Raw genomic sequence first — 22,663 nt, forward strand, 5'->3', positions numbered from 1 at the left:
TTCAGAGTAAGACTGGCAGACAGGTGTTTCTGTTTGTTTGCTCTGTGCTGTAACCTGGGGGGATAGCTGGTTAAAAACTGTTCTGCTCTTAGGTTTAGTCCTGTGGGACCTACGAGCACATGCCCCATTGGCCACCAGAGCCAGGTGATTAGGGGGTATCCCCTGGGCAGCAGCTGCAAAAAGTGGTGTGCCAGTCTTGTGCATAAGCTCCTTTTTGGGAGATAAGGGCAACCTGGAGGCAGAGGGAGAGCTCAGAGATGGTGCCTACCTGCCTCTGTGGTCTCTGGAGAGTGTTGCAGTTGGACCTGGGATGCGTATTAAATTAGAAGCCTGCCCTCATACTGCAGATTTTGAGATAAACAAATAGGCCTCTTTTATAGAAAGACTGGGTGCATTTTAGTCTGCTGCCTCTATTCTGGGTCCTGGAGGGTTAGCCATGGTGAGTCCATGTGAGCCTTTTAAGAACTGTGTCTGAGTATGCCAAAGCCTTATGGGTCTTATATTTAGATGCAAGTTCTGTTGCCTTTTAAAGCTAAATGTTTTGGGGGCCTATCTCCTTGGTGATAATCTTAAAAGTTGGGGTGCTAAATGTGGGGTGCAAACCCATTGCTCCTTAGGAAAAAGCTGGGAGTTGTGAGTTCCTTTCTGGCTGTGTTCTGATCTGCTGGGGATGGTGTTTATGGAGAGATTATGTCTCAGCCTCTCCTACCAGTTTTTTTTTTTTCCCCCTTTTGCGGTACGCGGGCCTCTCACTGCTGTGGCCTCTCCCGTCGCGGAGCACAGGCTCCAGACGTGCAGGTTCAGCGGCCATGGCTCACGGGCCTAGCCTCTCCGCGGCATGTGGGATCCTCCTGGACCGAGGCACGAACACGTGTCCCCTGCATCGGCAGGCGGACTTTCAACCACTGCACAACCAGGGAAGCCCTCTCCTACCAGTTTTGATGTGGGTTTTTTCTCATTTGTGTGATGAGTTGCTCAGCTAGTTTCTGGATTTCTTTCAGAGGGAGTTGTTCTGTATGTAGCTGTAGATTTGGTGTGTCCATGGGAGGAAGTGAATTCAGGACACTACCTACATCATCATTGTGAACTGGAACACCTCTGTTATATTATTGACTGAAGTCCGTAGTTTATATTAGGGTTCACTTTTTGTATAGTATATTCTATGTGTTTTGAGAAATGTATGATGACATGTATCCACTATTACAGTGTAATTCAGAATAATTTCACTGTTCTAAAAATTTCTTGGGCTTCCCTGGTGGCGCAGTGGTTGAGAGTCCGCCTGCCGATGCAGGGGACACGGGTTCGTGCCCCAGTCCGGGAAGATCCCACATGCCGCAGAGTGGCTGGGCCCGTGAGCCATGGCTGCTGAGCCTGCGCGTCCGGAGCCTGTGCTCTGCAACGGGAGAGGCCACAACAGTGAGAGGCCCACGTACCGCAAAAAAAAAAAAAAATTTCTTGTGCTCCACTGATCTTTTTAATATCTCTATAGTTTTTTTATTTACAGTGAAAACTTTTATATTTTGAATTAGCTAGCTGGACTCAGTTTAGACGATCCCAATTCTGTTGGCTACTCCAACGCATCATAGTCAGGAGCCAGTAGAACATATGCCTTCTTCTTTCCATCAGGCCATGTCAATGTCAGAGCTTCTTCACAGCCTGTTTAATTTGATGTTTGTTGGCCTTGCCATCCACAATGAACACCAGTGTGTTGTTATTTTCTGTTTTCTTCATGGCTGACTTGGTGGTGAGGGAGAACTTGATGATGGCATAGTGGTCAAACTTGTTTCTTCTAGGGGTGCTCTTCTGAGGATATTTGTGTTGCCTCTTGAGCTGCAGTGTTTTGGGCCGTTGGAAGGTGGGTGACATCCAGATCTTCTTTTTTTGTGGCTGTGGATGCCTTTCAACCGTACTTTCTTAGCCTTCAAAGCTTTTGCTTTGGCTTTGGCTTTGGGAGGTGCAGGAGGTTCTTTCTTTGCCTTTGGCGCCATCTGCGTGAAAAGCTCCATAGTTTTAAAAATTTATTTATTTATTTATTTTTGGCTGTGTTGGATCTTCGTTGCTGCGCTTGGGCTTTCTTTTAGCTGCGGCGAGCGGGGGCTACTCTTCATTGTGGTGCGCGGGCTTCTCATTGTGGTGGCTTCTCTTGTGAGTATGGGCTCTAGGTGCACGGGCTTCAGTAGTTGTGGCTCACAGGCTCAGTAGTTGTGGCTCGTGGGCTGTAGAGCACAGGCTCAGTAGTTGTGGCGCATGGGCTTAGTTGCTCTGCGGCACGTGGGATCTTCCCGGACCCAGGCTCAAACCTGTGTCCCCTGCATTGGCAGGTGAATTCTTAATGACTATGCCATCAGGGAAGTCCCCATATATATTTTTTTAAATCATATTGTCATATACTTGGAATCATACAGCCTTTTCAGATTGGCTTCTTTCACTTAGCTGTATGCTTTTATGTTTATCAAAGTGTCTTTTTGTGGCTTGATAGCTCGGTTCTTTAAAAAAAATTTTTTTTTTTTAGAAAGACTATTTTTTAGAGTAACTTTAGGTTCACAATAAAATTGAGCAGAAATTACAGACAGGTCCCATATATCCCCTGCCCCTACACATGCACAGACTCCCCCAATGTCATTTGTGTTTATTGCTGAATGATACTCCATCATGTGGGTATACCACAGTTTCTTTATCATCTATTGAAAGACATCTTGGTTACTTTAAAGTTTTCACAATTATAAATAAAGCTGCACTAAACATTAATGTGCAGATTTTTGTGTGGACAGAAGTTTCCAGCTTATTTGGGTAAATACTAAGGAGTGTAGTTGCTAGATTGTTAAGAGTATGTTTAGTTTTGTTAGAAATTGCCAAAGCGTCTTCCAAAATGGTTGTACCATTTTGCATTTCCACCAGCAACTAATGAGATTTCCTGTTATTCCACATCCTGGCCAACATTTGGGGTAGTCAGTGTTTTGGGTTTTAGCCATTCTAATAGGTATGTAGTAGTATCTCTTTGTTTTACCTTGTAATTCCCTGATGACATGTTTTGGTGAGCTTCTTTTCATATGCATATTTGTCATCTGTGTATCTTCTTTGGTGAAGTATGTGTTCCCATTTTTGGCTCATTTTTTGTTTTTGGCTGTGCTGCATGGCTTGTGGGATCTTAGTTCCCCAACCAGGGATTGAACCCGGGCCCACAGCGGTGAAAGCATCGAGTCCTAACCAGTGGATCACCAGGGAATTCCCTCATTTTTTAAATTGTTTGTTTTCTTGTTTTTTAGTTTTAAGCATTATTGTATATTTTGGGTACCAGTCCTTTATCACATATGTGTTTTGCAAAGAGTTTTTTCTAGTCTGTATCTTAACTTTTCATTCTTTTAACAGTATCTTTCACAGAGCAGTTTTAATTTTAATGAAGCCCAAATTTCAATTTTTCCTTCATGGATTGTGCTTTAGGTATTATATCTAAGGAGTAATTGTTCAACTGAAGGTCACCTAGATTATCTCTTGTGTTATCTTTTAGGAATTTTATAGTTTTGCAATTTACATTTAGATCTGTGATCCATTTTCAGTTAATTTTTGTGAAAGGTATAAGATTTGTGTCTCTGTTTATTTCTTCATACACGAGTGGCCAGTTCTTTTAGTGTCATTTGTTGAAGATTAGCCTTTCTCCATTGAATTGCCATTGTTCCTTTGTTAGAAATTAATTGATTACATTGTGTGGATCCTTTTCTCAGCTGTCTATTCTGTTCTATTGATCTATTTGTCTGTTTTTTTGTCCATACCATGCTGTCTTGGTTACTGTAGCTTTATAGTAAGTCTTTAAGGTGGGAGTATCAGTTCTCTGAGCTTGTTCTTTAATATTGTATTGGCTATTCTGGGTCTTTCATCTTTCTATTTAAAATTTCAAATCAGTCTGTCGAAATCCACAAAATAACTTGCTGTGATACTGATTGGAATTGTGGTGATTCTGTAGATCAAGTTGGGAAGAACTGACATCTTGACAGTATTGAGTCTTCCTATTCATGTTCATGGAATATCTATTTATTTAGATCTTTGATATCTTTCATTGGAGTTTTATAGTTCTTTTTATATAGATTTTACACATTTTTAAAGATTTGTACATAAGTATTTAATTTTTTCAGTGCTAATTTAAGTGGTATTGTGTTTTTAATTTCAAATTCTAATAGTTCTTTACCTTCATGTAAGAAAGCAATTAATTTTTGTATATTCATCTTGTCCTGCACTGTTGCCATAATTGCTTATTAGTTCAAGGAAGTTTTTTCTTTTTTCTTTTTTTTCAAATTCATCTCTGGGATTTCCTACATAGACAATTATGTCATCTCAAATAAAGGTTTTATTTTTTCCTTCCCAATCTGTATCCCTTTTATTTCCTTTTCTTGTCTCATTGCATTATCTAGGACTTCCTGTATGAGGTTGAATAGGAGTGATGAGAGGGAGCATTCTTGCTTGTTCTCAATCTTAGCGTCAAAGCATATGGTTTCTCGCCATTAAGTATGATGCTGGCTGTAGGTTTGTTGTAGATATTCTTAATCAAATTAAAAATATTCCCCTCTATTCCTAGTTTTCTGAGAGTTAAAAGAAATCATAAATGGCTTTTGGGTTTTGTCAGATGCTTTTTCCACATCTATTGATATGACCATTTCATATTTCTTCTTTGGCTTGTTGACATTAATGGATTTTTCAAATGCCTAACCATCATTGCTTATTTGAAATAAGTCTCACTTGTTTATGATATATGATTCTTTTTATACTTTGTTGGATTTGATTCTGTTGAGAATATTTGCACCTATGTTCATAAGAGATATTGTGTAGTTTTCTTTTTTTGTAATGTATTTTTCTAGTTTTGGTATTAAGGCTGGCCTCAGGACTTCCCTGGTGGTCTGTTGGTTAAGAATCTACCTTCCAGTGCAGGGGACGTGGTTTTGATCCCTGGTCAGGGAACTAGATCCCGCATGCCGTGGGGCAAGTAAGCCCGTGCGCTGCAACTACTGAGCCCGTGCGCTCTAGAGCCAGTGTGCCACAACTAGAGAGCCCACGCACCACAACTACCGAGCCTGCACACTCTGGAGCCTGAGCGCCACAACTAGAGAGAAGCCTGCGTGCTGTAACGAAGAACCCGTGTGCTGCAACCAAGGATTCCACATGCCAACAACAAAGATCCTGCATGCTGCAACTAAGACCTGATGCAGCCAAATAGATAAATAAATAAATAAATAAACAAAAGGAAAAATAGAAAGGCTGGCCTCATAGAATGAGTTTGGAAGTGTTCCTCTACTTCTATTTTGTGAAAGAAATTATAGAGAATTTGTATAATTGATTCCTTAAATGTTTGGTAGAATTCACTGATGAACCAAACTGGGCCTAGTCCTTTCTGTTTTGGAAGGTATTAAATATTGATTCAATTGATTCAATATCTTTAATAGATATGGTCCTATTCAGATTACATAAGTTTTGATCAATTGTATCTTTCAAGGTATTCGTCCATTTTCATCTAAGTTTTCACATTTGCGGGCATTGAGTTGTTCATAGCATTTCTGTATTATTTCTATATAATGTCCATTGGACCAGTACTGATTGCCCCTCTTTCATTTTTGATATTAGTAATCTGTCTCTTCTGTTTTTTTTCTTAGTTAACCTGGGTAGAGGTTATCAATTTTATTGATTTTTTTCAAAGAACCAACCTTTGATTTGGTTGATTTTCTCTGTTGATTTCTTGTTTTCAATTTCATTAATTTTTTTTCAATTTCATTGATTTCTGCTCTTTTATTTATTTATTTCTTTTCTTCTGCTTACTTTGGAATAAATTTGCCCTTCTTTTTTTAATTTCCAAAGCTGGAAGTTTGCATTATTGATTTTAGAATTGTCTCCTTTTTTAATACATGCATTCGATGCTATAAATTTCCCTCTAAGCCTGTGCGCTTGAGAAGAATGGTATTCTTCTGTTTTAGATGAAGTATTCTATAAATGTTAATTAGATTTAGTTGACTGATGGTGTTTTTCAGTTCAATTATTTCATTACTGATTTCCTTACTGATTTTCTGCCTGCTGGATCTGTTTCTGATAGAGGGATGTTGAAGTAGATATGTCTATTTGTCCTTGTATCAATATTTCTATCAGTTTTTGCCTTATGTATTTTGGTGTTGGGCATATATACATTAAGGATTATTATGTTTTTTTGGCAAATTGACCCCTCTATCATTATGTAATATTCCTCTTTATCCCTGTGTCCCCAAATTTGATACTGTTTTTTCCTCTGAAATCTCAGTCTGAAATTAATATAGCTACTCTGTCTTTTGATCTCTTAGAATGGTGTATCTTTCTTCATCCCTTTACTTTTAATCTGTTTGTGTCTTTATATTTAAAGTGAGTTTATTGTATACAATGTAGAGTAGGGTCTTTTTTCTTTTTTAAATCGTAGATTGATTTGATTTTCAAATATTAAACCACCGTTCTGTCCTAGAATAAGCCCTAATTAGTCATGCTGTATTATTCTTTTTATATATTGCTGGTTTTGATCTGCTGATTTTTGTTGAGTATTTTTGTCTGTACTTATCAGGGATATTGGTCTTTAGTTTTCTTGTACTCTCATTATATTGATTTAGTATCAGTATAATGTTTGCTTTATAGATTGAATTGGGAATTGTTTATTTCTAGTTAATGGAATAGGTTGTGTAGAATCCACTTTATTTTCTTCTTAAATGTTCATTTGAATGTCTGAAAACTCTAGGAAATCCCTGCTAGAATGAGAGCTTCAAAATTAGGTAACTAAATGATTTGATCCTGTAGGGTAGGGGGTTAGTGGAAGGGGAGGGTGGCAGATGTGTTTATAAAAGGGTAGCAGAAAGGATCTTTACGACACAACTGTTCTATATCTTGAGTTTGGTTGTAGTCACAGAGATGAGCACATGTGATAAAATCGCCTAGGACTAAATGCACGCATACAAACACACACACACAAGTATGTGCATGTAAAACAGGTGAAATCTTAATAAGGTCATGGATTGTTTCAATGTCACTTTCCTGGTGATGATATTGCTGTGCAGTTATGCAAGGTGTTACCATCAGGGAAAACTTGTTGAAGAGAATACAGGATTCCCCAGATAGCCTCTCTCCCCGCACCTCACCAATTTATCCAGCTGTTCAGTAGATGTTGGTTACCAAATAATTTCAGCTTATGTTTTCTGATAAGTGTTTTCACTGTTGACATTACATGTTGCTAATTTGGAAATTAGATGAAGAGTCAATAGAATTGAAATTCTGATATAAAAGTTAAATCCTGACCAATAATCTCAATTGGTTGGAAAGTCATCATCCATCTTTATTACAGTAGGCTGTGACATGGATAAGTAGTTGTAAGCAAAACTGATATTTTCTTCAGTTTGCAGATTTGGTTCATTTTTAGTATGTAAGGAAGTACTCAGTTGAGACTGTGAACACTGCACCACTTAGAATGGGTATAGAGTTGATTTGTCCAAGAAAAATTTTAGTCAAGTTCCTATCGAACATTTGGTTTTAATTATCATAGTATTTTATTTTGATGCCCCTGCTAGAATGAGAGCTTCAAAATCAGGCAACTAAATGATTTGGTCTTGTCTCTAAGCAAAGTCTTTTATTCTTCTATAAGTTTTTTCATATTTAAATTACAACTGTTCATACTATTTCAGCCTTCCTATTTGTGATCAGATAGCTTTCAAAATATGTATATGAATAAATTCTCATTCATAATCAGATTGTGGGAGAATTCTTTGTTATCTGATTTTTTTTCAGAGATAGCATGTATATAGGTTCATAGACTAAGTGAAAAATTGTATCTCTGAAAAATACAGATTATTATCCAGGCTGCAATTCTAATCCAACTTTGGAAAGAAAAAACATTCTAGTGTGATATTAAATATAAGAAACAATTTATCAAAGTCTAAGTGAATTTTTGTTTTCCTTTGATAATGTCTGTAGATACACTCCAGATTACCCTTGGCTGTGGTAGGATTGGAGATGGGCATTGAAACATGTTACTGTTATTTAGAGTTAATAAAATTTTAATCAATTCCCCTCCTCTCCTATTAAAGATACCTTCATTTTGTCTCATTGTGTTTGTTTCATTTTTTGTAATAGTTTAAAACTTCTCATTCTTTTCCCCCCTCTTTGGTGGGAATTATGTTTCTTTTCTGTACAGAATATGAGACTCAAAGACTAGTACTCATCATTTTGCAAATATAGGTAAAACCTAATTACAACATTATTAGTAGGGTAGAAAAAAATTTGGAAACAAAAAATGTGAAAGCTGCATTTACTGTGAGATTAGTGAAACAGTTGTGGAAAACTAGTTAACCAGTGGTTCTGAGTCTAGCTTGTGAGCTAAATTATTCCCAGTCCTGGTTGCAGTTTGATGTAAACAAATAATGTAATTCATTGTGAGAACTGTTATTAGTAATAGAGGTATGTAAAATAGTGTTAGAGCAGAGATACTGATTTACTTTTCTAGAGAGTGAGGAAGGCTTCATAGGTGGTGTTGATCTGGGACTTAATGGACAAGGAGAATTTGGGAGGGCAAAGCACATTCTAGTAAGAGGAAACATGTACAGAAAGATGTCAAAGGATCTGAATGGCATGCACTTTCAGGGAACTACATATAGTTTAGTGTTGTCGGAATAGAAGATTCATGGGAAGCAGAAGTGAGAAAGATAACTCAGTTCTTTTTTTTTTTTTTCTCCTTAGGTAGTGGGGAATACTTAGGAATTTAAGCAAGAGAATGACATCAGATTTGCATTTTTGAAAGATTTAACTTTCTTGACGGAGTGGCTGCTGGACTGGGGGGGAGAAGAGACCATTTGCAGGGAATCCCATTAGGAGAACATTGCAAGAGTCCAGGTCAGAAGTAAGAGGCAGAACTAAGACAGTGATACTGAAAATGGAGGAAAAATGTATTTTTAATCTAGTTATATTGATACATTTACATTTTGTAGTGAAATGGGGGTGACAATGTGTTTAGGTTGATATCTTGATAGGAAGGATTTCCGAGAATTTGTGTAATTTAGAATTACAGCATTGGAAGGAGCATAGGCTTTTATGTCAGGCAGACTTGGGTTAACTGGTGAAGTTTATTCTCTGAGCTTCACTTCCCACTTATAAAGTGATGAGTTTTATACCATGTAGGGCTGTCGTGTTAATGAGATAATAATGCCTGGAGAATAAAAATGACAGTGTTTATTGAGGGCTATCATGGTTAAGACAGTGTTTTATTTTGTTTTTCATTACTTAAATTTTTTTTTTTACTTTTAAAAATGTATTTCCAATTATTGTAAAACACACACAGCATAAAATTTATCATCTTATCCATTTTTAATGGTACAGTTCACTGGTATTTAGTATATTCGCATTGTTATGCAACCATCGCCACCGTCTATCTCCAGAATTCTTTACATCTTGCAAAACCACAACACTTTACCCATTAAACAATAACTCTCCATTTCCCCCTCTCCCATCCCCTGGCAACCAAAATTCTACTGTTTTCTATCTCTGTGAACTCTAGATACTTCCTATAACTTGAATCATAGAGTATTTGTCTTTTTGTTACTGGCTTATTTCACTTAACCTAATGTCATTGCGTTGGGAAAAACGCATCTTCCTCCCATGTTTCTCCTTTACTCTCATACTACTATCATTTTCACAACACTTCTCACACCAGATGTTTGTGGGTTTTCCCCCACCAAGCAATCCTCTGGGACATGAGCTGGGTGTCCTACAATTTATCTCAATTCCGACACTATCTACCTGGTGATGGTTTCAGATCTCACAGGTTGTGGGCTCAGTCCCAAGACTGCTCCCACCCCACTTCAGATGCCAATCACAATTCCAGGTTGTCACCTGTGCTTCTGACCAGTTGGCTATAAATCTGAGATTCCCATGACTCTCTCCTCAGGTTTGATTAATTTATGCTAGAGCAGTTCACAGAACTCAGAGAAACACTTATTTACATTTACCAGTTTATTTAAGGACATGATAAAGGATACAGATGAATAGCCAAATGAATAGATACATAGGGCAAGGTCTGGTAGGGTCCTGAGTGCAGGAGCTTCTGTCCCTGTGGAGTTGGGGTGTGTCACCTTCCGGGTATATGGATGTGTTTAGCAACCTCAAAGCTCTTTGAACCTCATATAATATTTTTGAGATTGTAATGGAGATTTGCTCACATAGGCATGACCGATAATTAATTCTGTTTCCAGTCCCTCTCCCCTCTCTAGAGAATGGTGGGGCAAAGATGAGAATTCCAAGCTTGTAATATTGGCTTGGTCTTTCTGCTGACTAGCCCCTATCCAGGAGCCATCTAGGATCTCACCCAGAGTCGCTTCATTAATACAAAAGGCAGATCTATCACCCAGGAAATTGTGAGGGTTTTAGGAGCCCTGTGTCAGGGATTGGGGTTAAAAACCAGATATTATAGCAAAAGATGCTCCTATCACCAAGGGAATTACAGGGGTTTTAGGAGCTCTGTGTAGGAACTGGGGCCAGAGACCAATATAAATATTTTTTATAATCTCATAGTTGTCAAAGTTCATGACTAATTTTTTGAACTATTTATCAGGTAGATCACTTATTTCCAGTCAGTAAGGTGTTTTTTTCTGAGGTTTTATCTTGTTTTTTCATTTGTAATGTATTTTTCTGCTTTATTTTCCTTCATTCTCTGGTTAGTTTCCATGTATTAGCGTGTTGTAGCGTGTGTCAGAATTTCCTTACTTTTTAAGGCTGAGTAATATTTCATTGTATGTATATGACACATTTCATTATTATTGGTGTTATTATTGATGGGACACTTGAGTTGTTTCCACCTTGTAGCTATTGTGAAAAATGCTGCTATGAACATAGGTGTACAAATATCTCTTTGAGGAAGACAGTATATTTTAGGTCTAGTTGATTTACATTGTTGTGTTAGTTTCAGGTGTACAGAAAAGTGATTCAGTTATACATATGTATACATATTCTTTTCCATTATGGTTTATTACAGGATATTGAATATAGTTGTCTGTGCTATACAGTAGGACCCTGTTGTTTATTTTATATGTATTAGTTTCTGCTAATCCCAAACTCCTAATTTATCCCTCCTCTACCCCCTTTCCTCTTTGGTAACCATAAGTTTGTTTTCTATATCTCTGAGTCTGTTTCTGTTTCATAAATAAGTTCATTTGTGTCATATTTTAGATTCCACATATAAGTGATATCATATGGTATTTGTCTTTCTCTTTCTGACTTACTTGACGTAATATAATCTCTGGGTCTATCCATGTTGCTGCAAATGGCATCATTCTTTTTCATGGCTGAGTAATATTCCCCCCCATATATATATACACATATACACACACACACATCTTCTTTATCCATTCATCTGTCTATAGACATTTAGGTTGCTTCCATGTCTTCTTGGCCATTGTAAATAGTGTTGCTGTGAACATTGGAGTGCATGTATTTTTTTGAATTACAGTTTTCTCTGGATATATGCCCAGGAGAGGGATTGCTAATCATATGGCAACTCTATTTTTAGTTTTTTAAGGAACCTTCATAGTGTTATCCATAGTGGCCACACCAATTTACATTCCCACCAGTAGTGTTAAGAGGGTTCCCTTTTCTCCACACCCTCTCCAGCATTTGTTATTTGTAGACTACTTAAAAAAATAATTTATTTTTTTTTGGCTGCGTTGGGACTTCGTTGCTGCATGTGGGCTTTCTCTAGTTGCGGCGAGCGGGGCTGCTCTTTGTTGTGGTGCTTTTTGGCCATTTGTATGTCTTCTTTGGAGAAATGTCTATTTAGGAAGGAAGGCAGTATTTTAAACTTATATAATCATCACATATCCTTGTGAGATAGTAACCATTATTACGCAAGGAAACTAACGCATAGAGAAGATAAGTAATTTATTTCCCCAGATTCACACTGTTTCTCTTTTTAAAAATAAATAAATAAATTTATTTATTTATTTATGGTTGCATTGGGTCTTCGTTGTTGCATGCGGCTTTCTAGTTGCGGTGAGCTGGGGCTGCTCTTCATTGAGGTGTGCGAGCTTCTCATTGCGGTGGCTTCTCTTGTTGCAGAGCACAGGCTCTAGGCACGTGGGCTTCAGTATTTGTGGCTCACAGGCTCTACAGCACAGGCTCCGTAGTTGTGGTGCATGGGCTTAGTTGCTCTGCGGCATGTGGGATCTTCCTGGACCAGGGCTCGAACCCGTGTCCCCTGCATTGGCAGGCGGATTCTTAACCACTGCGCCACCAGGGAAATCCCCACACTGTTTTTATATATATATATATATATGTATATATATATATATATATATATATATTTAAAAAGTTTTTAATTTTGGCGGCATTGGGTCTCTGCTGCGTGCAGGCTTTGTCTAGCTGTGATGAGCGGGGGCTACTCTTTGTTGTGATGTGTGGGCTTCTCACTGCGGTGACTTCTTTTGTTGTGGAGCACAGGTTCTAGTTACATGGACTTTAGTAGTTGCAGCATGAGGCCTCAGTAGTTGGGGGTGTGCAGGCTCTAGGACGTGTGGGCTTCAGTAGTTGTGTGCGTGGGCTCAGTAGTTGTGGCTCGCAGGCTCTAGAGTGCAGGCTCAGTAGTTGTGGCTCATGGGCTTAGTTGCTCCGTGGCATGTGGGATCTTCCCAGACCAGGGATTGAACCTGTGTTTCCTGCATTGGCAGGCGGATTCTTAACCATTGCGCCACCAAGGAAGTCCTGTTTCTATATTAACTAAATCAACTTTAACTTTGTTTGTAGTTGGATTAAATCTAAACAGTTAGTAAGATATCTGACTCTTCCCTAAACTTTTTCCATGAAGCAGTTCATAGGGAATCAGTTGTAATCCCTTCCAATTGTTTATAAATGCAGTTACTTCAGAATCACAGACTCTGTTTAACTTGGCATGTAATTATTTTTATTTCCTTTAAACACATTCACCATTTTTCATAGTGATGTAAGCTTTGGAGTCTTAAAATGTCTATTTCCTGACTAAAATTACCTTTACATTTTTAAATGTCTTTTTTCTTTTTCTTTTCTTTTTTTTTTTTTTTTTTGCGGTACGCGGGCCTGTCTCACTGTTGTGGCCTTTCCCATTGTGGAGCACAGGCTCTGGACGCGCAGGCTCAGCGGCCATGGCTCATGGGCCCAGCCGCTCCGTGGCACGTGGGATCTTCCCGGACCGGGGCACGAACCCGTGTCCCCTGCATTGGCAGGCGGACTCTCAACCACTGCACCACCAGGGGAGCCCTCTTTTTCTTTTTTTAACGAATTAAGTCCAGACCCTTTATTTATTTATTTATCTATTTATTTATGTTTTGGCTGCGTGGTATGTGGGATCTTAGTTCCCCAGCCAGGGATTGAACCTGCACTACTTGCAGTGGAATGTAGAGTCTTAACCACTGGACCGCCAGGGAAGTCCATAAATGTCTTTCTTCTGTAATTTATTGGACTTTTATATCCTCATTAGCAAAAGATGCCAAGTGTTTTGTAGATTGCAGTTTTCCCCCTCTGTGAACTGTTATGACTTTGGCTGTTTATCTTGAATTTCTAAATAAAAAGAAAATTTAAATGCCTCTTAATTGTCATATTGCTATATTTATTATTGAAATTCCAAATCCCATTTTTTTTCCTTAGTGGAAAAGGAGCCTAAGAAATAAGGTCCTCTCTGTAGACCATAAAAGTAAAAAAGGTGTACGTGGGCGTCCTGTCACTTCTAAGACATCAGCAGAAAGGTAAGATATATGTATGTGTGTGATATAGGATGGGCTTATACTATGTATAGTGTGACCATGAATGATTCATTTAACCTTTTTGGTTCTCAAATTTTCACAACTTTTAAAATACAGTGATTGAGTTCAGTGACCTCTACTGTTCCTTCTAAGCTCTTTCTGTGATTCTAATTCATCTTAACTCCTTGTTTTTGTGTGTTTGTAACATCTTGAAAGCTTTAGCTAATAAAGCAAGAGTTACATATAGACTTGTTAAGATGCTGGCTTCATCTTTTGTCCTCCATTTAGCAACTCTGGTCTTAAAGTCATAGTATTAATGAATAATGGATATGCTGGAATTAAATATCTATGGGATTCAAATTACAATTATTACCAGCAGGAAATCGGAGCTAAATTTTAGTATTGGACATCAGTAAATGCTTAAAAAGTTGTTATTTTGCAAAAGGGTATTATCTGTTTTAGAATAGTGAATGAATAAAAAGTGACAGTAGCAGTTAAAAATTACAGTTATTGGGAGTTTGCACAAATGAGAAGACTAATTGGAGTTTTCTTTCTATAAGTTTATTTATTTTTTATTTTATTTTTGGCTGCATTGGGTCTTTGCCACTGTGCACGGGCTTTCTCTAGTTGCAGTGAGCAGGGGCTACTCTTTGTTGCGGTGTGTGGGCTTCTCGTTGCAGAGCACAGGCTCTAGGCATGCGGGCTTCAGTAGTTGCAGCACATGGGCTCAGTAGTTGTGGCTCGTGGGCTCTAGAGCACAGGCAGTAGTTGCGGCACACGGGCTTAGTTGCTCTGCGGCATGTGGGATCTTCCCAGACCAGGGCTCGAACCCGTGTCCCCTGCATTTGACAGGCGGATTCTTAACCACTGTGCCACCAGGGAAGTCCTAATTGGAATTCTTGATTTTATGTCAGAGCACTCTGTAAGCTGTTTAGTCTGAATTCTCACCTTTCAAGTGAATTGTCCTTAGGAAATAAGCATATTGGTGACTCCATATCCTTATCAATACTTATTTTCTGTCCCTCCTTCCCTTCCTTCCTTCTTTCCATAGTTGTCCTAGTGGGTGTGAAATGATAATCTCATTGTGGTTTTGGTACATATTTCCTAATGACATTGAGTGTCTTTTTATATGCCTGTTGGTCATTTGTATATCTTCTTTGCAGAAATGTCTGTTTAGATCCTTTTAAAAATTGTTTAAAAATTGTGGTGTTTATCTTTTTATTGTTGAGTTGTAAGAGTTCTTTATATATTCTGGATACAGGTCCTTATTAGATATGTGATTTGGAAATATTTTCTCTCACTCAGCTTTTCACTTTCTTGATGGTGTCCTTTGAAGCACGAAAGTTTTTTTCACTTTGATCAAATCCCATTTATCTGTTTTTCTTTTGTTGTTGTGCTTTTGTTGTCATATCTAAGGAACTATTGCCTAATTGAGGTCATGATGATTTACTCTTGTGTTTTCGTCTAAGGGTTTTATAGTTCTAGCTCTTAGATTTAGGTATTTTATCCATTTTGAATTAATTTTGGGTATGGCATGAGATAGGCATCCAAATTTATATTTTTGTTTGTGAATATGCAGTTGTCCCAGCAACATTTGTTGAAGAGGTACGAATTTTTCTTGGTACCTTTGTTGAAAATCAGTTGACATTAATGTAAGTGTTTATTTCTGGATTTGGAATTCTAGTCCATTGATGTATATGTCTGTTTTTATGTCAGTACCGCTGTGTGCTGTACACTGTATTATTGCAACTTGGTGGTAAGTTTTGAAATTGGGAAATGTGAGTCTTCTAACTTCATAATATTTTTCAAGATTTTTTAAAAAAAATTTTCTGGCCGCACTGTGCAGCATGCAGGATGTTAGTTCCCTGACCAAGGATCAAATCCATGCCGCCTGCAGTGGAAGCATGGAGTCTTAACCACTGGGCTGCTAGGGAAGTCCCTTTTCAAGATTGTTTTGGTTGTTCTGGGTTCCTTGCATTTCAACTGAGTTTTAGAATCAGTTGGTCATTTTGAGCAAAACAGCCAACAAGGATTTTGATGGAGGATGTGTTGAATCTGTAGACCAATTTGGGGAGTATTGCTGTCTTAACAAATTAAATCTTCTGATTCATGAATATATCTTTCCATTTATTTAGGTCTTATTCAATTTCTTTCAACAGTGTTTTGTAACTTTCAGTGTGTCTTGGACATTTATTGTTAAATTTATTCCCAAGTATTTTCTTTTTGATGCTGTTGTGAATGGAAGTGTTTTCTTAATTTTAGTTTTAGATGGTTCATTACTAGTGTGTAGAAATCCCATTTATTTATATATGTTGACCCTGATTTATATATCGTGACCCTGTTTGTCCTGTTCTAGAAATTTTTAGTAGATTGCTTGGAATTTTGTATATACAAGATCATGTCATCTGCAAACAAAGATGGCTTTACTGCTTCCTTTTCAGCTGGAGGCCTTTAATTTTTTCCCCTTGCCTAATTGTCCTGGCTAGAATGTACAATGTATAATGGAAGTGGTGAGAGTGGAAATCTTTGTTTTGTTCCCACTATCAGAGGGAAAGCATTCAGTATTTCACCATTAAGTATGATGTTAGTTATAGGTTTTTTATAGATGCCCTGCTATGGTTTGAATGTTTGTACAATATCTCCCCAAAATTCATATGTTGAAATCCTAATGCGCAATGTGATGGTGTTTGGAGGTGGGGCCATTGAGGGCGGTGCTTAAGTCATGAGGGTGGAGCCCTCATGAACGGGATTAGTGCTCTTTTTATAAAAGAGACCTCACAGAGCTTCCTGGTGCCTTCTACCACGTGAGGACACTGTGAGGAGTCTGCAGTCTGCAACCCAGAAGAGGGCCTTCACCAGAGCCTGACCATGTTGGCCAGCACCCTGATCTTGGACTTCCCAGCCTCCAGAACCGTGAGAAATAAATGTTTGTTGTTTATAAGCTGCTGAGTCTGTGATATTTTGTTATAGCCTGAACAGACTAAGACATGCCCTTTTTCATGTTGAAGAAGTTCCCTTCTGTTCTTAATTTGTGGGAGACTTTTTATGATGAATGTGTGTTGGATTTTGTCAAATGCTTTTCCTGCATTTATATCATGTAATTTGTATCCTTTATTAATATAATGTATTACATAAATTGATTTTTAGATTTTAAACCAACTTTGCATTCCTGGGATAAATGTCACTTGATTCTGATTTATGATCCCATTTATATGTTACTGGTTTCAGTTTGCTAGGATTTTATTGAGGATATCTATGTTTGTATTCAGAAGGGAAAATAACTTGCTATTTTCTTATGTTGTCTTTGTCTGGCTTTGGAATGAGGCTAATAATAGCCTTGTAGAATGAGGTGAAAAGTGTTGTCTCTTCCTTTGTTTTCCGGAAGAGGTTTTGAAGGATTGGTATTAATTCTTGTTTAAATGTTTGATAAAATTCACCAGTGAATCCATCTGGTCATTCATTGGTGGTGTGTGTGTGTGTGTGTGTGTGTGTGTGTGTGTGTTGTATGTGTGTGTGTATCTGTGAAGTTTTCCAGTTAGAAATTCAGATTTTTCCTTGTTATAAGTCTGTTGAGATTTTCTATTTTTTTTTTATGAGTCTGTTTTGGTAGCTTTTGTTTTTCTAGGAATTTGTATATTTTATTTATCTAATTTGTTGCCATACATTTGTTCATAGTATTCTATTATACTGTTTAAAATTTCTGTAATACTGTTAGTGATGAGCCGTCTTTCATTCCTTATTTTAGTAATTTGAGTGTTTTCTTTCTTTTCTTTTTTTGTTCAGTCTACCTAGATACTTGTAAATTTTGTTGATCTTTTCAAGGAACCAACTTTTGGTTTCATCAGTATTCTCCGTAGGTTTTCTATATTCTATTTCATTTAGTTTCACTGTAATCTTATTTTTTATTTCTTCTCTTTGTTTTGGACATAGTTTGTGCTTCTTTTTCTAATTTCTTAAGGTACATGGTTAGGTTATTGATTTGAGATGTCTTCTTTTCTAGTATAGGTGTTTAGTTTTAAATTTTATTCTAAGCACTGCGTTAGCTGCACCTCATAAATTTTGGTATGTTGTGATTTTCTATTCATTAAGCTCAAAAGTATTTTCTAATTTCTGGTATGATTGATTCACTTCTTTTGAAAGTGTGAATTGTTTAATTTCTATGTATTTTTAAATTTCAAAGATTTTCTTCTTTTATTGAGATATAATTGACATATAACATTATATTAGTTTCAGATATACAACATAATGATTCTATACTTGAATATACTATGAAATGATCACCACAGTAAGTATAGGTAACATCCATCACTCACATAGTTACAGATTTTTTTGTGTGTGATGACAACTTTTAAGATTTACTTTCTTAACAACTTTCAAATATACAATACAGTATTATTAACCATAGTCCCCATGTTGTACATTATATCCTCATGACTTAGTTTTGCTGTTGTTAATTTTTAATTGAATTCCACTGTGGTCTGAGAATGTTTTGTATGATTTCACTTCTTGTAAATTTATTGAGGTTTATTTGTGGCCTGGCATGTGGTCTTTCTTGGAGAATGTTCCATGTGTTTGAGAAGAATGTGCATTCTGTTCCTGTTTGTTAGAGTGGTCTGTGGATGCGTTGGTTGATGGTGTTATTCAAGCCTTCTGTATCCTTGCTGATTTTTGTCTAGTTGTTCTATCAAGACTGGGGTTTTAAGTGTTGAACTATTACTGTTGAATTGTTAATTTCTCCTTTCTGTTAGTTTTTGCTTAATGAGCCTTGTGGTCCTGTTATTAAGTATATGTGTATTTATAGTCAGTATAGCTTACTGATGAATTAACCCTTTTGTCAGTGAAATGTCCCTCATTGTTTCTACAGACTTTTTCTTTTTTTGCTTTAAAGTCTATTTTGTCTAATACTGATAGAGCCCATTCCACCTGTCTTAAGGTTGCTGTTTGCATGGTACACCTGTTTCCATCCTTTTACTTTGAACCTGTTTATTTCTTTGAGTCCAAAGTGTGTCTCTGGTTGAGAGCATATTGTTGGATCTTATCTTAGTCTGTTTAGACTGTTATAACAAAATATCATAAGACTAGGTGGCTTATAAACAAAAAACGTTTATTTGTTATTTATAACAAAAGTGTTATAATTCCTGGGAAGCCCAGGATCATAGCACTCCCAGATTCAGTATCTGGTGAGGGCTTCCTGGTTCTTAGATGGCCATCTTTTTACTGTATCCTCAAAGGGTGGAAGGGGTACTCTCTTGAACCTTTTTTATGAGCACTAATCCTATTCATGAGGGCTCTACCCTCATGACCCAGTCACCTCCCAAAGGCCCCACCTCCTACTGCCATCACTTTGGGGGTTAGGATTTTAAAATATGAATTTTGAGGTGAAACAAACATTCAGAACACAGAAGGTCTTGTGTTTTTTTTTTTTTTAATCTACTCTCACCATCTCGACCTTTGACTAGATTATTTAATCCATTCACATTTCATGTGAATCAAGGTGTCCTCTAGGCTGTGCTTCCTTTGAAGGCATTAAGGAATAATCTGTTCCGTGTCTCTCTCCTCTCTTCTTCATGCATTCAGTCCTCCATATTTACATGTTTTCCCTGTATGTCTTCATGTTGTCTTCCTTCTGTGTATGTCTGTTTCTGCCATTTTTATAAGGATACCAGTCATAAGGTACAGGCATACCTTGTTTTATTGTGCTTCATGTTATCGCACTTTGGAGACAATGCATTTTTTACAAATTGAATGTTGTAGGCAACCCTGCATTTAGCAAGTCTGTCGGTAGCATTTTTCCAGAAACATTTGCTCACTTTGTGTCTCTGTGTCACGGTTTGCTAATTCTCCCAATATATCAAACTTTTTCATTGTTATTATATTTGTTATGGTGATCTGTGATCAGTAATTTTTTAAATTCAAGTATAGTTGATTTACAATACTGTGTTTCAAGCAAAATGATTCAGTTGTATATTTTTTCAGATTATATTCCATTATAGGTTATTACAAGACACTGAATATAATTTCCTGTGCTATACAGTAAATCCTTCTTGCTTATCTATTTTATGTATAGTAGTTTATACCGGTTAATCACATACTCTTAATTTGTCCCTCGCCACCTCTCCCTCCTGTTTGGTAACCATAAATTGGTTTTCTATGTCTCTGAGTCTGTTTCTGGTTTTTTTTTTGCTGTACTTGGGCCTCTCACTGTTGTGACCTCTCCCGTTGCGGAGCACAGGCTCCGGATGCGCAGGCTCAGCGGCCATGGCTCACGGGCCCAGCCGCTACACGGCATGTGGGATCTTCCCGGACTGGGGCACGAACCCATGTCCCCTGCATTGGCAGGCGGACTCTCAACCACTGCACCACCAGGGAAGCCCCTGTTTCTGTTTTTTTTTTTTAAAACATCTTTATTGGAGTATAATTGCTTTACAGTGTTGTGTTAGTTTCTGCTGTATAACAAAGTGAATCAGCTATATGTATACATATATCCCCATATCCTCTCACTTTTGCGTCTCCTTCCTACCCTCCCTATCCCACCCCTCTAGGTGGTCACAAAGCACCGAGCTGTTCTTCCTGTGCTATGTGGCTGCTTCCCACTATCTGTTTTACATTTGGTAGTGTATATATGTCATAGCTACTCTGTCACTTCATCCCAGCTTACCCTTCCCCCTCCCCGTGTCCTCAAGTACCTTCTCTCCATCTGCATCTTTATTCCTGTCCTGCTCCTTGGTTCATCAGAACCATTTTTTTTTTTTTTTAGATTCCATATATATGTATTACCATATGGTATTTGTTTTTCTCTTTCTAACTTACTTCACTCTGTATGACAGTCTCTAGGTCTATCCATCTCACTACAAATAGCTCAATTTTGTTTCCTTTTATGGCTGAATAATATTCCATTTTATAGATATGCCACATCTTCTTTATCCATTCATCTGTCGATGGACACTTAGGTTGCTTCCATGTTGTGGCTATTGTAAATAGAGCTGCAATGAACACTGTGGTACATGACTCTTTGAATTATGGTTTTCTCAGGGTATATGCCCAGTAGTGGGATTGCTGGGTTGTATGGTAGTTCTAATTTTAGTTTTTTAAGGAACCTCTATACTCTTCTCCATAGTGGCTGTATCAATTTACATTTCCTCCAACAGTGTAGGAGGGTTCCTTTTTCTCCACACCCTCTTCAGCATTTATTGTTTGTAGATTTTTTGATGATGGCCATTCTGACTGGTGTGAGGTGATACCTCATTGTAGGTTTGATTTGCATTTCTTTAATGATTAGTTATGTTGAGCATCCTTTCATGTGTTTGTTGGCAGTCTATATATCTTCTTTGGAGAAATGTCTCTTTAGGCCTTCTGCCCAGTTTTGGATTGGGTTGTTTGTTTTTTTGATATTGAGCTTCATGATCTGCTTGTATTAATCTTTTGTCAGTTGCTTCATTTGCAAATATTTTCTCCCATTCTGAGGGTTGTCTTTTTGTCTTGTTTATGGTTTCTGGTTTATGGTTTTGTCTTGTTTATGGTTTCTTTGCTGTGCAAAAGCTTTTAAGTTTCATTAGGTCCCATTTGTATATTTTTGTTTTAATTCCATTTCTCTAGGAGGTGGGTCAAAAAGGATCTTGCTCTGATTTATGTCATAGAGTGTTCTGCCTATGTTTTCCTCTAAGAGTTTTATAGTATCCGGCATTACATTTAGGTCTTTAATCCATTTTGAGTTTATTTTTGTGTATGGTATTAGGGAGTTTTCTAATTTCATTCTTTTACATGTAGCCGTCCAGTTTTCCCAGCACCACTTATTGAAGAGGCTGTCTTTTCTCCATTGTATATTTGTGCCTCCTTTATCAAAGATAAGGTGACCATATGTGCATGGGTTTATCTCAGGGCTTTCTATCTTGTTCCATTGATCTGTATTTCTGTTTTTGTGCCAGTATCATACTGTTTTGATTACTCTAGGTTTGTAATATAATCTGAAGTCAGGGAGCCTGATTCCTCCAGCTCTGTTTCTGTGTCTCAAGATTGGTTTGGCTATTTGCAGTCTTCTATGTTTCCATACAAATTTAAACTTTTTTTTTGTTTTAGTTCTGTGAAAAATTAATACTTCTATTAATGAAGCTACTGTGAATATCCATGTACAAGTGCCTGTGTGGACATGTTTTTATTCCTTTTGGTTAAATACCTAGGAGATGGGTTGCTGGGTCATTGAAAGTACATTTTCAACTTTGTTAAGCAACTGCCAAATGTTTTCCAAAAGCAATTGTGCCACTTTACATTCTCATCAGCAGTGCAGAAGAGTTTTACTTCCTCCACCCTCCTGCCAGCACTTGTATGGTCAATCTCTGTCATCATCTCTTTTAATGTATGTGTAGTGATATCTTATTGTGGTTTTAATTGCATTTCCTTGATGAATGATGATGTTGAGCATCTTTTCATGTGCTTCTTGTTCTTTTGTATCTTCTCTAAAGTGTCTGTTGAAATATTTTGCTGTCCTTCCCCCTTTTTTGAAAAGACAAACTTTTTTTAAAGACTGGAAAGATGAGGTTAATGATATTGAGCACCTTTTTATGTGCATATTTGCTATTCATATGTCTTTCTTGTGAAGTGTTCAAATATATTTAAATATATAGAAATTTAAAAAATTTTACCTTTAATTTGGGGGGAAAAGATTGCTGACTTCTGCCTTAGGATATTATTAGTCAATCAGATTACAGTAAAGCAAATTTATGAACATGAAATAAGTATTTTCACAGAGAATCCAAATTGTCTTTTTCACTTATAGCCAACTATTAGAATTACCAGTAAAATCACCAGTGGTGATTCTTATTTGGTTTGGGTGAATAGAAAAATGGCATTTTCCAACATTGGATATTTTCATATTTAAAATTATTAAAATTACCACTGGGATATTTTCCCAAATAATTTAG

The 22,663-nt window shown here is 37.3% G+C and overlaps 1 protein-coding gene and 1 pseudogene across 1 annotated transcript in view; one reads left to right on the forward strand and one right to left on the reverse strand.

Moving 5' to 3' along the window:
- SENP7 (SUMO specific peptidase 7) overlaps positions 1-22,663 on the forward strand; it is a 154,235-nt gene that overhangs the window by 39,257 nt on the left and 92,315 nt on the right. The window contains exon 5 of the mRNA XM_060150665.1: positions 13,651-13,748. Within this exon, the coding sequence (XP_060006648.1) occupies positions 13,651-13,748 (98 nt within the window). The remainder of the gene's footprint in view (positions 1-13,650; positions 13,749-22,663) is intronic.
- On the reverse strand, positions 1,545-1,988 carry LOC132520631 (large ribosomal subunit protein uL23-like; annotated as a pseudogene).

The sequence above is a fragment of the Lagenorhynchus albirostris genome, chromosome 5 (genome assembly GCF_949774975.1).
Source record: "Lagenorhynchus albirostris chromosome 5, mLagAlb1.1, whole genome shotgun sequence".
Taxonomy (NCBI): domain Eukaryota; kingdom Metazoa; phylum Chordata; class Mammalia; order Artiodactyla; family Delphinidae; genus Lagenorhynchus; species Lagenorhynchus albirostris.